Raw genomic sequence first — 13,168 nt, 5'->3', positions numbered from 1 at the left:
AAAAATATCAAAAACATAATGTTGAAAATAGCCAGCATATTAGTCATTATTGATGGATAGAACAGCAAAATTAAGTTTCAATTTCATTCCCCTTCATTAGACTGAATAAAATTACAGGTGAATTAAGAAGTGTAACGAAAAGAAGTTAGAAACTGGTGCACACACAAAAGAGTAGAATAATCAAATTTTAAAGGGGAAAATAGAAAATGATTAAATGAATGAAGAGATATTAACATAAGATGATTGGAAGAAGCCAGCTAAAGAAATTTGAAATTTCCCCAAAATGTATATAAATGCAACAGTTGAGGCTAAAGCGGTTCTCAAATAGGAACATGAAAAACAAGCAGAGTAGAAGCTCTAGTTAACAACTGATGCTATTAAAGTCAGTAAACTCAGAATGCTGCAAATTACCTATTGGAAGATAAGGTGTCATACTTTGAACAGTAAAAGGCCAAAAAAAAAGGCCTTCTTTGTAGTACTTGATGAGATGTGGATGTTGCTGGCCAGACCAATACTTAGTACCCATCCATCATTGCCCTGGAAAAGGTAACATCAGATGCCTTTTTGAACTGCTGATGTCCTTAGGATGTTGGGGCAACCACAGTGCTGTAATAAAGGAATTTCCAGAATTATGACACTGTGACAGTAAACAACTAGCAGTATTGTTCCAAGTCAGGATGTTGTGTTGCCTCAAGGAAACTTGAAGGGAATGGTGTTCTGATGCATCTGCTGCCCTTGTCCTTCCAGACGGAAGAGGTTACTGTGCACTGGCGTCTTACCACTGTGCGTCATTGGTAAAGTAGTGGGTGAGGTGCAAATCAATGAAATGCTTTGCCTTGTGTAGTGTCAATCACCCTGAGTGTTGTCAGGCTGGAGTCATCCAGGCAAGTGGAAAGTGCTCCATCACACTTCTAACCAGTGCCCTAATGATAATGAACAGGCATACTTGGGATGCAAAAGATAAGTTGTTCACCACAGAATTCCCAGTCCCTGACCTGCATATTATCATTTTTTTCTGATTCAGTCTGCTTCTGGTCAATGTTAAGGACTAGGATGTTGATAATGGGAAATTCAGTCATGGTGATACAATTGAACTTCAAGGGCTGATGGTTGGAGATGGTCATTATCTGGCCAAGTATTAATTTTGCTACCTATGGACATGGACTGTTTCAGCTTCTGAGGAGTCACAAATGGTGCTGAGCATTGTGCAGCCATCATCCAACATTCTCATTCCTGGCCTTATAATAAAGGGAAAGTCGTCAACGAAGCAGCTGCAAATGGTTGCGCCCAAGACATTACCCTGAAGAACTCCAAAAGTTACAACGTGTGGCTGAGATTACTGACCGCCAATGACCCAAATTTAAGAAGGAGTGTCATAATGGACTTGAAATTTTAATTCTGTTTCTGTCTCCATGAATGCTGCCAGGCCTGGCGAGTTTCTCTCCCGCTGTCTGCTTCTATTTCAGATGTCCAGCATCCAGAGTTCCTCGCTTGTACACAGTCATCTTCCTTTGTGATAGGTACAACTCCAACCTGCAGAGGGTTTCCCTGATTCCCATTTACCTCAGTTTTGCTAGAGCTCCTTGATGCCATACTCATTCAAATGCTGCCTTGCTGTAATTACGGTCACTCACCCCAATTCTGGATTTCTGCTCTTTCATCTGCATTTGGGTTAAGGTCAAAATAGTGTCACCTGAAGAACATGAGTCATCCAAAGCCAATGACTGAGCAGTAGTCCTACATGCCACTCAATAACAGCTAATGACTGCAATAATCCTATTGCAAAGAAATCTCTTTTGCTGCTGAAGGTGAATGTTGCAAAAACTGTAGGATGGGACTCGTATCTCAGCACTTAAAATGAGATAGACAATACAACAACTATTTCAAGCCTCTGATCTGCTTGTGTAGCAACAATGTTTATATACTGATTCAGTTTCTGGTCATTGGTAACTTCCTGGATGGCGATGGTGTGGGGATTCAGTTTTAGTAATGTCATTGAATGTTGAGGAGATAGAGCCTCTTGCCGGAGATGCTTATTTGCTGGCACACATGTGACATGAATGTTATTTGCCACTAGAGAGCCCAAGTTTGGATGTTGTCCAGGCCTTGTTGAACATGGATATTGAATATTTCACATCTAAGGAATCACAAATGGTGCTGAACATTGTGCCTTTATCTACAACATCTCCATTTCTGATGTAAGGAATTAATAGACAGTTTGATTCCCATGCTCTGTAAAAGATTTGAGAAGCAGAAGGAACCAAAGAAATAATTCTTTGACACAGTGATTGACCATAGTGTGCTGATTTTATCCGTCCATGGAAGGGATCATCTATTTCAGTTCTCAGAGATTAACATACACAGTCCTAACCAATTTCTCTTATTCTTATTATTCTCTTATAGACCTATTCCAAATATTCTGGTTCTGAAATGATTTCTTCCACAAATTCTAACTCTAAAACTGCATTGGAAACTTGCAGTAATTTTCCACCAGGAGCTCAGATTCAAACTAGTTCCTGAGATTTCTTCACTCAAAATAGAGCTGCACATACATTCAGATGGGAGTAATTGTGGCTTTTGTATGCTTTCTTTTTTAGTTTTCTTGAGATAATTTCCTCATTTTGCTGCATTAAAATAGGTAAAGAAACTAACCTTCCTACTCTATCCTTTAATTCCTATTTAGAAATCAAGCCCAGTACTCTGTGCGTTGAGTACATTTCTGCCACTGTCTGTCACTTAGCTGTTTTCAGTACAACTTGACAATAACGTAATCCTTAGCCCTCATCAAAGGCTTCAACCCAAAAATGATTTTGGAATTCCATTTCTAACACCAATAAATATTTTCAGTCTGAATCTCCTCAGCTGAGTAGTTTTTTTTTAAACTCTAGCAAACAGCTGTGACATTTTAATATTAATATGATTCTAAGGCTCCAGGAAAGCTGACTTAAATCAAAACTTATCTCATTGAGTGGCTTGATCAACCATGGAACAGCAAACCTTTCAGCTCGGTAAGGAGTATTTCGTGCACTTTGAAGAAACTTGAGATCTCATCTCAAACGAATCATGAATTTAGTAGCCACAGAAGACCTTGATTTCACGAAGCCTATCAAGTAGTGATGCAGTGAATGAAGAACAATGACAGGTTAACTGCCTTATTGATATTCTACCTTCCTTCATTGAGGCATCTTGAAGAACTTAATTCCTATTTCACTTCCGCTCAGAATTTTGTGGACAGCTTCATTGTGTTAGATCAAAACAGATTGAAGTTTCCTGAGCAAGTCTTTAGTTATGTATTGTTTTGTTCTGGGAGGATTCTGTGGGCAATATCCTGTCATCAATGCTGATCCTAACAATATCTTAAAACAAAAATAAACCCTAATGAATTTGGCCAGAATGCAATATGCTAATCACATAAAATCAATCAGCAAGTGCAGGGTGCTGATATTTGAAGAACTTAAAAAATAGGTAATATTCCCTTGAAGTAGTAATCTAAGGGACAATTCACATGCAATCAACACACAGGATCGATGATATGCTAACTTGCTCTTGCTCTCTTCCTTTCTATATTGTATCCATCTCCAGTAGATTGGACCAAGCAACCTCATTTGGCCATGGTCTATATTTGTTTCCCTGTTGGCCTATCATCTTAGACTGCCTCTGTTTGACTGCTTCCATCTGTCTTGCTTCTCTAGCCAATTTTATCGAATGGAGCCAGAATAAATAATCTCTGTATATCTTTCTAATGCCTTTTCATTTCATTTATTTTTCTGTCTTGGGCTTTCTGTATCTTGAAGCTTGTGATCTCCAGCTGCAGTGTTAGATGCAATAACCTGACTCAAATTTGATCTTGACAGATGGCAAAGGAGGCTTCAGTCTGACTACAGTATTTATTTTTCCTTCCTCGCTGTCTATTCAAGTGTATGATTCTTCATACTGTTCTACTTTTCTGTGTGAACTATTAATGGCTTCACTGTCAGTAATGTGGTGCCACTAAAAACAAATTATTTTTATTGATATTAGCTAAGGTTTATATGTATTTTGTTTTTTTTTGCGCTCAGGAAAATTTCATAATTATCAGTTACTTAAGCAAAATTGTAGTAAATTGCTGTGAATAGGTGGATTTCTCCCAGTTTGAGTTTGGATGTAAATTAAATTTGGGTTGTAATTGTGTTTTAAACTGTAAGGTCTAAATATGTTCACATTCATTGAATTGCTGTAAAATAAACTGAACTTTATTTGATGCTTAAAAGTGGAGACAACAATTTCTTTTAATATTGCACAATCTCTCACCATTATGTCACTTTCAGTGTCGATATATGAATCTCCTGACATCTTGCAGTTCATCATTTTCCAGCAAAACATCCTGTCCCTGCAGTATGGTCTTATTATCAATTGTATAACTGCTTAAAATACCATTTTGATCAAAATGACCTTATAGCTAAGTAAATGTGAGGCTGGATGAACACAGCAGGCCAAGCAGCATCTCAGGAGCACAAAAGCTGACGTTTCGGGCCTAGACCCTTCATCAGAGTCTAGGCCCGAAACGTCAGCTTTTGTGCTCCTGAGATGCTGCTTGGCCTGCTGTGTTCATCCAGCCTCACATTTTATTATCTTGGAATTCTCCAGCATCTGCAGTTCCCATTATCTCTTATAGCTAAGTAGCCTTCCCATTACTTTGAGTACTTTATTGGTTACAAATTGAGGATGCGGTATCAGAAGTAGAGTATTCTATGTCATTTGTTGAGATTAGTCGAGATGTTACAAATTACATGTAAGATGGGAGTGGCTCACACTTCTCAACTTCAATATCAACTTGTTTTCCTCGGAATCAGTCACTACTGTAGAACTTCACGTTTATAATTGAGGTTGAAAATTATTCAATTAATATCAGCTCCCGATTAATGAATGAGTTTAACTACTGACAGTATGATCAGTCTGTGAGGTAACTATGTCAGCCTTTACAGTTTTAGCATGAGATAGGCAGAGGAAGTGTTGGAACGTAAGAACAAAAAAACCAGGAACGTGAGTCAGCCATTTGACTATTCAAGCCCGCTCTGCCATTCAATAAGATTGTGGCTAATCTTTTCATGGCCTGAGTTTCACTTACCCCCCCACCTCTCACCATAACCTCTAATTTCTTTACTGTTCAAAACATTATCTTAGCTTTAAAAACATTCAATGAAGACACCTCAACTACTTCACTGGGCAGGGAATACCACAGACTCACAACCCTTTGGGTGAAGAAGTTCATCCTCAATTCAGTCCTAAATCTGCTTCTCCAAATTTTGAGGCTATGCCTTGTTGTTCTAGTTTCAGCTGCTAGTGGAAACAACCTCTCTGCTTCTACCTTACCTATTCCATTAATAATTTTATGTTTTTATGAGATCCTCCATCATTCATCTAAATTCCAATGGACATAGTCCCAGTTTACTCAGTCTCTCCTCATAATCCAACCCTTTCAACTCCGGAATTAACCTAGTGAATCTCCTTTGCACACCCTCCAGTGCCAGGACACCCTTTCTCAAGTAAAGAGACCAATACTGAATGCAGTACTCCAGGTGTGGCCTCGCCAGCTCCCTACACAGTTGCAACATAACCTCCCTGCTTTTAAACTCAATCTCTCTAACAATGAAGGGCAAAATTCCATTTGCCTTCTTAATTACTGAGGCACCTGCAAACCAACCTTCTGTGATTCATGCCCAAGGACACCCAAGTTCCTCTGCACAGTTTTTTTAGGGTGCATTTATTTAATCAGAAGTTATTTGTTTGAAATTTTCTTTTTGTTTTTATCATTCAGAACCAATTCGCTGTCACTTTCAGATATTTGAATAACTTTATTATTGACTATGGTTATTTTCATTTTAATCGAACAGAAACATTACAAAATTTGATTCTAGGGATAGCCTGATGGCAGACAGCTTGTTTATATATGAAACAAAGCTTCAGAGGGATGGTGTCATAGTCAGTAACACACATGAATCACAATGAACATATTAGCTTATTGCTCATTGTACTATCAGAGGGTAAAGCTATCTTGAAGACATGCAATGTTTTAAACGCTTACAGAGTTTACTCTTCTTTATTTTCCTCTGTAACACTTGCTATTCCCGGCTAGGCTGTTGTCAGTGCTGGTTGTTGAGAGATGACAAGATGGCTCTCATTGTCGAGCTTCTACCTTTTACTCCAGTTGTTCATTCAGCTAATAGCAAATTCGAGTGAGGTGACAAAGGCATCTGGCTAATTTGCAGAAAGATTTGGTTTTTTTTTCATTTTGCTCCATGATCGTTGATGCTAAACTACTCCTATTTTTTGATTTTTCTAAAGTGTGCTTTTGAATTGTTTTCAGTTGAACTCTGGACATCTATCGTTTGCTGTCAATCGAGGGACCAGTCGAACGATAAGGTTGCTGCTGAATCGGATGCCATTGAATGATGGGAAGTGGCATGATCTTCAACTAGAGCTGCGAGATGTGAGGAATGGGCGTGATATTCGATACATAGCAACGATCACTATTGATTTTGGACTTTATCAGGTCAGATTGATTTCTTTGTAGGTGCATTGGAGCATGTAGGAAAGTCACTTGGAAACTTCGAGTTCATAAGGAGTTCACTTGGCTCATCTTTTATGTGCTGGTTCTTTGACGAACAGTTATGCTGTATGAGGCAGTAGTGCTAACCACTGAACCACCATGATATTTGTTATGTTTTTCATATTCAGTTAATGAAAAAGGAAACTAGAACCAATTTTTACTCTTTAGATTTATCTACACAATAAAACATTACAGATGTATACCTCCTCACTCAAGTGTACCACAGTGTCCTAAATGCTCCTCGATAGATGTTTGAGTAATACTGAATAACCACAAGTGACATTTTGCATTTTTCTGCGCCAATACCCAAGCAACCAAATGCCTTTACATAACTTTATAAACTTTAAGTATCTGTGTATTTGGCACCAAGGTTTCGTTGCTCACTTGCACCTCCCAGATTTGTTTCACTTATACTGTCTTTCTTCAAACACCATCTGTGACAAGGTGTGGGGATCCAACATTTGACCTGTCACCTCAGGAGTGAGAAAAAATGTCATCCCCACTTGAGGGATTGTCTAAGAAGACAACTGTGCTTTTGTATTAGTTCTCCAAAAGTGCACTCTGCACTGAATTTCATTTGCCATGATCTGGCCATTTCATCATCGTATGTAAGTAATCCTGAACCCTATAACTGTTATCACCATCTACAACTTTAACACACATCCATTTCTATAATTTGCAAAGTCTGTATTGCTGCTCTGTACCCCTGAGGTAATTTATAACTCAAGGTGGTTTATAAAAATTGCAGAGTAATGAACTCAGAACTGCCTTTTGGGAAATACCGCTGCCATAGACCTCTCAGTCAAAATAGAAACACTGATCACAACCTGAGATAGCAAGAACTACAGATGCTGGAGTCAAAGATAACACAGTGTGGAGCTGGAGGAACACAGCAGTCCAGGCAGCAACATCGATCACAATCTTTTGTTTTTTGTTACAACTTTTTCACCATATTGCCATCTTCCATTTAGAAGAGAAGAGCCTTCATAGAATCCTTACAATTTGGAAACAGGCCATTCAGCCCAACAAGTCCACACTGCCCATGCGAAGACCATCCCACCCAGACCTAATACTCCTGCATTTCCCTTGTCTAACCCACCTAACTTAAACATCCCTGGGCCCAGTGGGAAATTTAACATGGCCAATCCACCTAACCTGCGCATTTTTGGACTGTGGGAGGAAACCAGAGCACCCAGAGGAAACCCACACAGACACGGGGAAAACTTGGAAACTCCACACAGACAGTTGCCCAAGGCTGGAATCACAACCGGATACCTGGCGCTGTGAGTGCTAACCACTGAGCCACTGTGCCGCCCCATTTGCTCCCATTTGCGTCCATCACCTCTTTAACTTTCTGTGCAACAATTTCTCCAGAAAAAAAATGTGCAAGATCTACTACACAACTTTGATCATGCTTCTCTGTAACTTTATCTAAGAATTTGATCAAATTAGTCAAGAAAAAAGGCCTCAAATTTGCGATCAACCGATTCAAATTTGCTCTCCTTGCTTTTGCCTATGCCTTTCTGTGCAAAATGTTGTTTTACCCTTGATAATGATTTCCAATAATTCTCCCATTCACTTGTTGACTGTAGTTTCCAAATATATTTCTCTCCCCTTTCACATTAACAACCTTCCAGTCTCCAGCAGTGTTCCTGTATCCAGTCAGGACAGGTGACCTACCAACTTCCAGTCATGCTAAATTTCTAATACTTCAGAGCTTTAGCAAAGACTTACAGCTCGGGTTGTGGGTGAGGTCGTGACTTGCTTGCTGAACAGATCAACAACTTCAAATTTCTAATACATTTTAATACATTTCTAATACATTTGATCTATGACCTTTTAGTACAACCTTCACATCTTCTGCTTCTATTGTGAAGACAGATACAAAGTACTCACTTAATACGTAAAGAATTTTGACCTTTAAATAACTTCAAAGTTGAAAGGTAAATGATCGAATTTTCTAATGATTGCCTAAGCCCATTTTTGTCCAAATTCAAGTTGTGTGTAAGTTTCTCCCATGCCTGTTTTCTTCTCCCTCAGTATAAAACAAATGTAATTTTATTGTAGGTAAATCCCCATTGTATTTAAGCAGTATATGATAAAATTAACATAATCAACCACAATAACATGTGACCCTTCATCTGCCAATCATTCTTTGAGAAACAGTTTATCTTTTATCATCTCATTAGCAGAGTATCTCCTAGCTTACAGCTGAGCCTTATTTGTGTAACCTCAACTATGGAAAATGAGGTGCAACACAAAAAGCACTAAACTGGATGTGAGCTAAACAGCCTTTCTTACATTGAATCAATTTTTGTTAATTCCTGATATTTAAGCCACTCTTTATTCTGCAAATTTATACCAAGAAGCCAACTGAAAGCCCAGCAGCAACAATGAACACATCAGTCAGCTGTCATGGCCATGTTACAAGATGGTCTCCAATAAAGTGTTTCGAAATGGTGGTGCAACGATTGTGGTTTTAATTAATATTTTCTTGTTGCTAGGATACAGTTGTCGTTGGCAATGAGTTACATGGGCTGAAGTTGAAGCATCTTCAAGTTGGTGGTATACTCAGAGCTGGTGAGGTGCAGAATGGATTGGATGGCTGTATCCAGGTACAGGAATTGCTGCTTGTTACAGGCAGTTCTGTCTGTGAATTGTGACCATTCATACAGATTTTAATTCAGTTGAGAAGTCTGATGCATGCAGTAGCTACTGGAGTCCGCATATGTATGCTCTGTTGCTTATTGTTCATATTGAGAGGTGTACATTATATTGATTTCAGAGTTTGTTTAGCTTTCTGTGCTATGGTAAGTTAATTTCTTCATCCAATAATGAGCTGCACTAGATCAAGCAATGACTCTTGGAAGCACACAAGACAGAACCCAAATTGATGGAGATTGCTTGATGTGCAGGGCACTTTCTCGTATTGTATGTGAAAATCAGATCATAAGTGTTCATACTAGCTAACCCCATTTGCAGCTACTGTTTATTTTGTATCCTTCACCAGAGTTGTTAGGAGAGAATTCAGCCAGCTCCGCTAATCACAATCGGCAATCGTGTACGAGAGGGAGTTTTCAAATAGGATTTTATAACCTGTAATCATAGCAAAATTATTCGTGCACAGGTTTGAGCAATCTTGCGGCTTTTTGCTGCATCTTCTACATGTATATATAGTTTGCATGTATTATGATGAATTGAATCTATACATTATTCCTACTGGGGAAAAATTATTCCATCCTCTCCTGATACATTGATATATTGGAAAGTATAGTTTCCAAAGGTTCTCATGCCTCTTCTGTACCTATCACAGATGGCACTTTTCACTCATCATCCACCAAGGTGATTAGGATGTTTGTAGTCAATGTTGCTAAACCCAGCCATCATCAAACTTCCCCACATGCATGTACATTTAAGTGATCATGAGGATAGCTGGTTGACTTTTTCCGCCGGTTAACCCAACTTCCCCTTCTGCCATCCCTAGTCCGTGACATCCATTGCTTGTGACTAAAGTCATCCTTATGAGCAGAAGAAAACACTCTGAATGTTAACCCTTGTAGATTTCTAAGATTCTGTTTTATTCCTGTATTCAGTCGTCTGTAAGATACCTTCTGGCAACCTTTGGTTCGCTTAATTCCTGTGCCTTTAAATGTATCCCCCCATGCTTGTTCCATTTCTTTTGAGGTATGTTGATCTAGCATTATATGATCTGCAAATAAATAGTGCAGACAACCGTAGATCTATTTCGTTTTTGTTTAGCTTGGAGTGAGAGTTTATAAAGCTAATGTAGGTACAGAAGAAATCAATCTACTCACTGCTATTTTTTTCCTGACCCTCAGGGAGTGCGTCTTGGTGAGACCTCTATTGGAATTGCAATGCCAAAACCGAGTCGGACTATGAACGTAGAATTAGGCTGCACTGTCCCTGATCCATGTGACTCCACCTCGTGCCCACCTAACAGCTACTGCAGCGATGAATGGCAGAGTTACTCTTGTATCTGTGAGCCAGGTATTGTTGGCAAAGCTAAAGGTGGTTCTGTGCCTTTTGCAGATGGGAAAATAAGCTTGTTGTCTCCATTGTCATTGCAATATTTATTTATATTAAAAGCTTTATTTAAAAGGACCAGTTTTCAAGTTAGTTTTTCAAATTTCCACAGAAACAGTAGGTGTGTTGGTAATAAATGTCAATTCTTCCCTGGTCGCAGGAGAGGTGCCAGAGGACCAGAGGAGAGCCAATGTCATACCGGTATTCAAGAAGGGAGCAAGTGCTAAACCAGTAAACTCCAGGAGAGAGAGTCTAACCTTGGTAGTGGGGAAACTATTGGAAACAATTCTGAAGGACAGAATTAATCTGCAGTTAAAGAGGCAGGGATTAATCAAAATTAGTCAGCATGGTTTTGTTGAGGGGAAGCAAAGTCTGACCAACTTGATTGAATTTTTCGAAAATGCAACCAGTTATGTAGATGAGGGCATTATGTATGAGAAAATCTACTTGGACTTCAGCAAGACTTTTCAAAAGTTCCCGCAAGGCAGGATAATAAAGGTAAAGCCCCATAGGATCTACGGAAAGCTGGCAAATTGGGTACAAAATTAAGCGGTGTTTTTAAGAATGGACGCCTGTGTCCAGTGGGGTTCCACAGGGATCAGTGTTGAGGCCATTGCATTTTGTGGTATAAGTGAGCAATTTAGATTTGAATGTACGAAGGTTGATCAATAAATTTGCAGATGATAATAAAGCTGATGGGATGGTAATATCTTGAGACGATAGCCTTAGAATACAGGAGGATATATAGATTATTCAGTTAGGCTGACCAGTGGCAAATAGCATTCAATCTGGATAAGTGTGAGATGATCCACTTGAGCAGGATACACAAGGCAAGGGAACAAATGATGAACAGTAGGATCCTGGATAGCACCGAGGATCAGAGGGACTACGGTGTGCATGATCTCCAGTCCCTTAAGGTAGCAGGAGAGGTAGACGAAATACTTAAGGAAGCATATGGGATAGTTGCCTTTAATAGCCGAGGCATAAGGTTTGAGCAGGGAGGTTATGCGGGAACTATATATAACGTTAGTTAGACCACAGCTAGTGTATTGTGTGTAGTTGTGGAATCCACATTATAGGAGAAATGGGATTGCACTGGAGAGGGTGCAGAGGAGATTTACCAGGAGGTTGCTGGGGCTAAACAGTTTTAATTATGAAGAAAGATTGGATCACCTCGGGTTGTTTTCCTTGGAGCAGGGGAGACTGCATGGGGACAAGATTGAAATGTATAAAATTATGATAGGCATAGACAGGGTAGAGTGGAAGAAACTTGTACCCTTGGTGGAAGATTCAATGACTGGGGCAAACATTTAACATAAGGACCTGAGGTTTAGAGGCGATGAGAGCATTGTTTTTCACTCATTGTTGGAGCTCACTATCTGTAAGTGTGATAGAAGCAGAAACCCTCGTGATATTAGTATTTAGAAGTCTGCTTGTGATGCCAAGGCATGCAGGACTGTGGGTCAAGTGCTGGAGAATGGAATTAGATTAGTTAGGTGTTTGTTTTCGACCAGTGCAGACTTAGTAGGCTTTTTATGTGCTGTAGACTTCTGACTCTATGAAAAGAAATCCATTATAGTTCATTCATCCAGAAACTTGCATTATACAGCATCTAAACTGGTGTTAAATCATTCTAGGGTATTCACCCTTGCTATTCTATCCAGAGCCCATTACATGTAATGATCACACTGAACTTCCTTAAATCAATCCTAAATGTGCCTTTTTTGTTAATTTGGACATACAGAGTGCTGTTAGTGAGGAAGTTCCAAGATTTTGGCCCAGTGACAGTGAAAGAACAATGATCTAGTTCTATGTCAGAGTTGTGTGTGATTTGGAGGGAAAGTTGCAGATGGTGGTGTCCCCGTTCATCCACTGCCCTTGTCCCTCAACGTGGTAAACGTTTGGGGTTTAGAAGGTGCTGTCGAAGGAGCTTGGTAAGTTACTGCAGTTCATCTTGTAGACGATTTATACTGCTGCTACTGTGTACCATTGATAAATGAAATGTATGTTGTAAGTGGTGGATGGGATGCCAATCAAGTGGTTGGTTTGTCCTCGATGATATTGAGCTTCTTCAGTTTTGTTGGAATCCTGGCACGTACCAAGAATTCCATCACATTCCTGACTTGTGCCTTATCAATGGTATGCTGGCACTGGGATGCATAATTCTTAGCCTCTGACCTGCTCTTTAGGTAGCTACCTAAAGTGTGTTATTTAGTTTATTACAGCTGTTATATTTTGTATGGTTGGTCCAGTTCAGTTCTGGGCGATGATAATGCCGAGGTTATTGATGGTAGAGAATTCAACGCCATCATTGAATAATGTCATCTAATGCCAAAGTGATAGTTGCATTCTTGTGAGAGATGGGTCATTGTCCACCATTTGTGTGGCATGAGTGATACTTGAGAACATAGGTTTCTTGACTGGTACTCAAATGTAATACTTGAGTTGTATGCTCAATACATGTGTATGCACACGTGTATGAATTAGAAACAGTAGGAGGCCACTCAGGTCTCGAAAACTTGCTCCACCATTCGG

The 13,168-nt window shown here is 39.4% G+C and overlaps 1 protein-coding gene across 1 annotated transcript in view; it reads left to right on the top strand.

Annotated features, from left to right (window-relative positions):
- Positions 1-13,168, top strand: part of celsr3 (cadherin, EGF LAG seven-pass G-type receptor 3) — a 262,123-nt gene that overhangs the window by 124,887 nt on the left and 124,068 nt on the right. The window contains exons 10-12 of the mRNA XM_048547414.2: positions 6,347-6,532; positions 9,094-9,204; positions 10,429-10,597. Of these exons, the coding sequence (XP_048403371.2) occupies positions 6,347-6,532; positions 9,094-9,204; positions 10,429-10,597 (466 nt within the window). The remainder of the gene's footprint in view (positions 1-6,346; positions 6,533-9,093; positions 9,205-10,428; positions 10,598-13,168) is intronic.

This window comes from Stegostoma tigrinum, chromosome 11 (assembly GCF_030684315.1).
Source record: "Stegostoma tigrinum isolate sSteTig4 chromosome 11, sSteTig4.hap1, whole genome shotgun sequence".
Classification (NCBI taxonomy): Eukaryota; Metazoa; Chordata; class Chondrichthyes; order Orectolobiformes; family Stegostomatidae; genus Stegostoma; species Stegostoma tigrinum.
The sequence above is the reverse complement of the archived record's forward strand: the minus strand, read 5'-3'. Positions and strand labels throughout refer to the sequence as shown.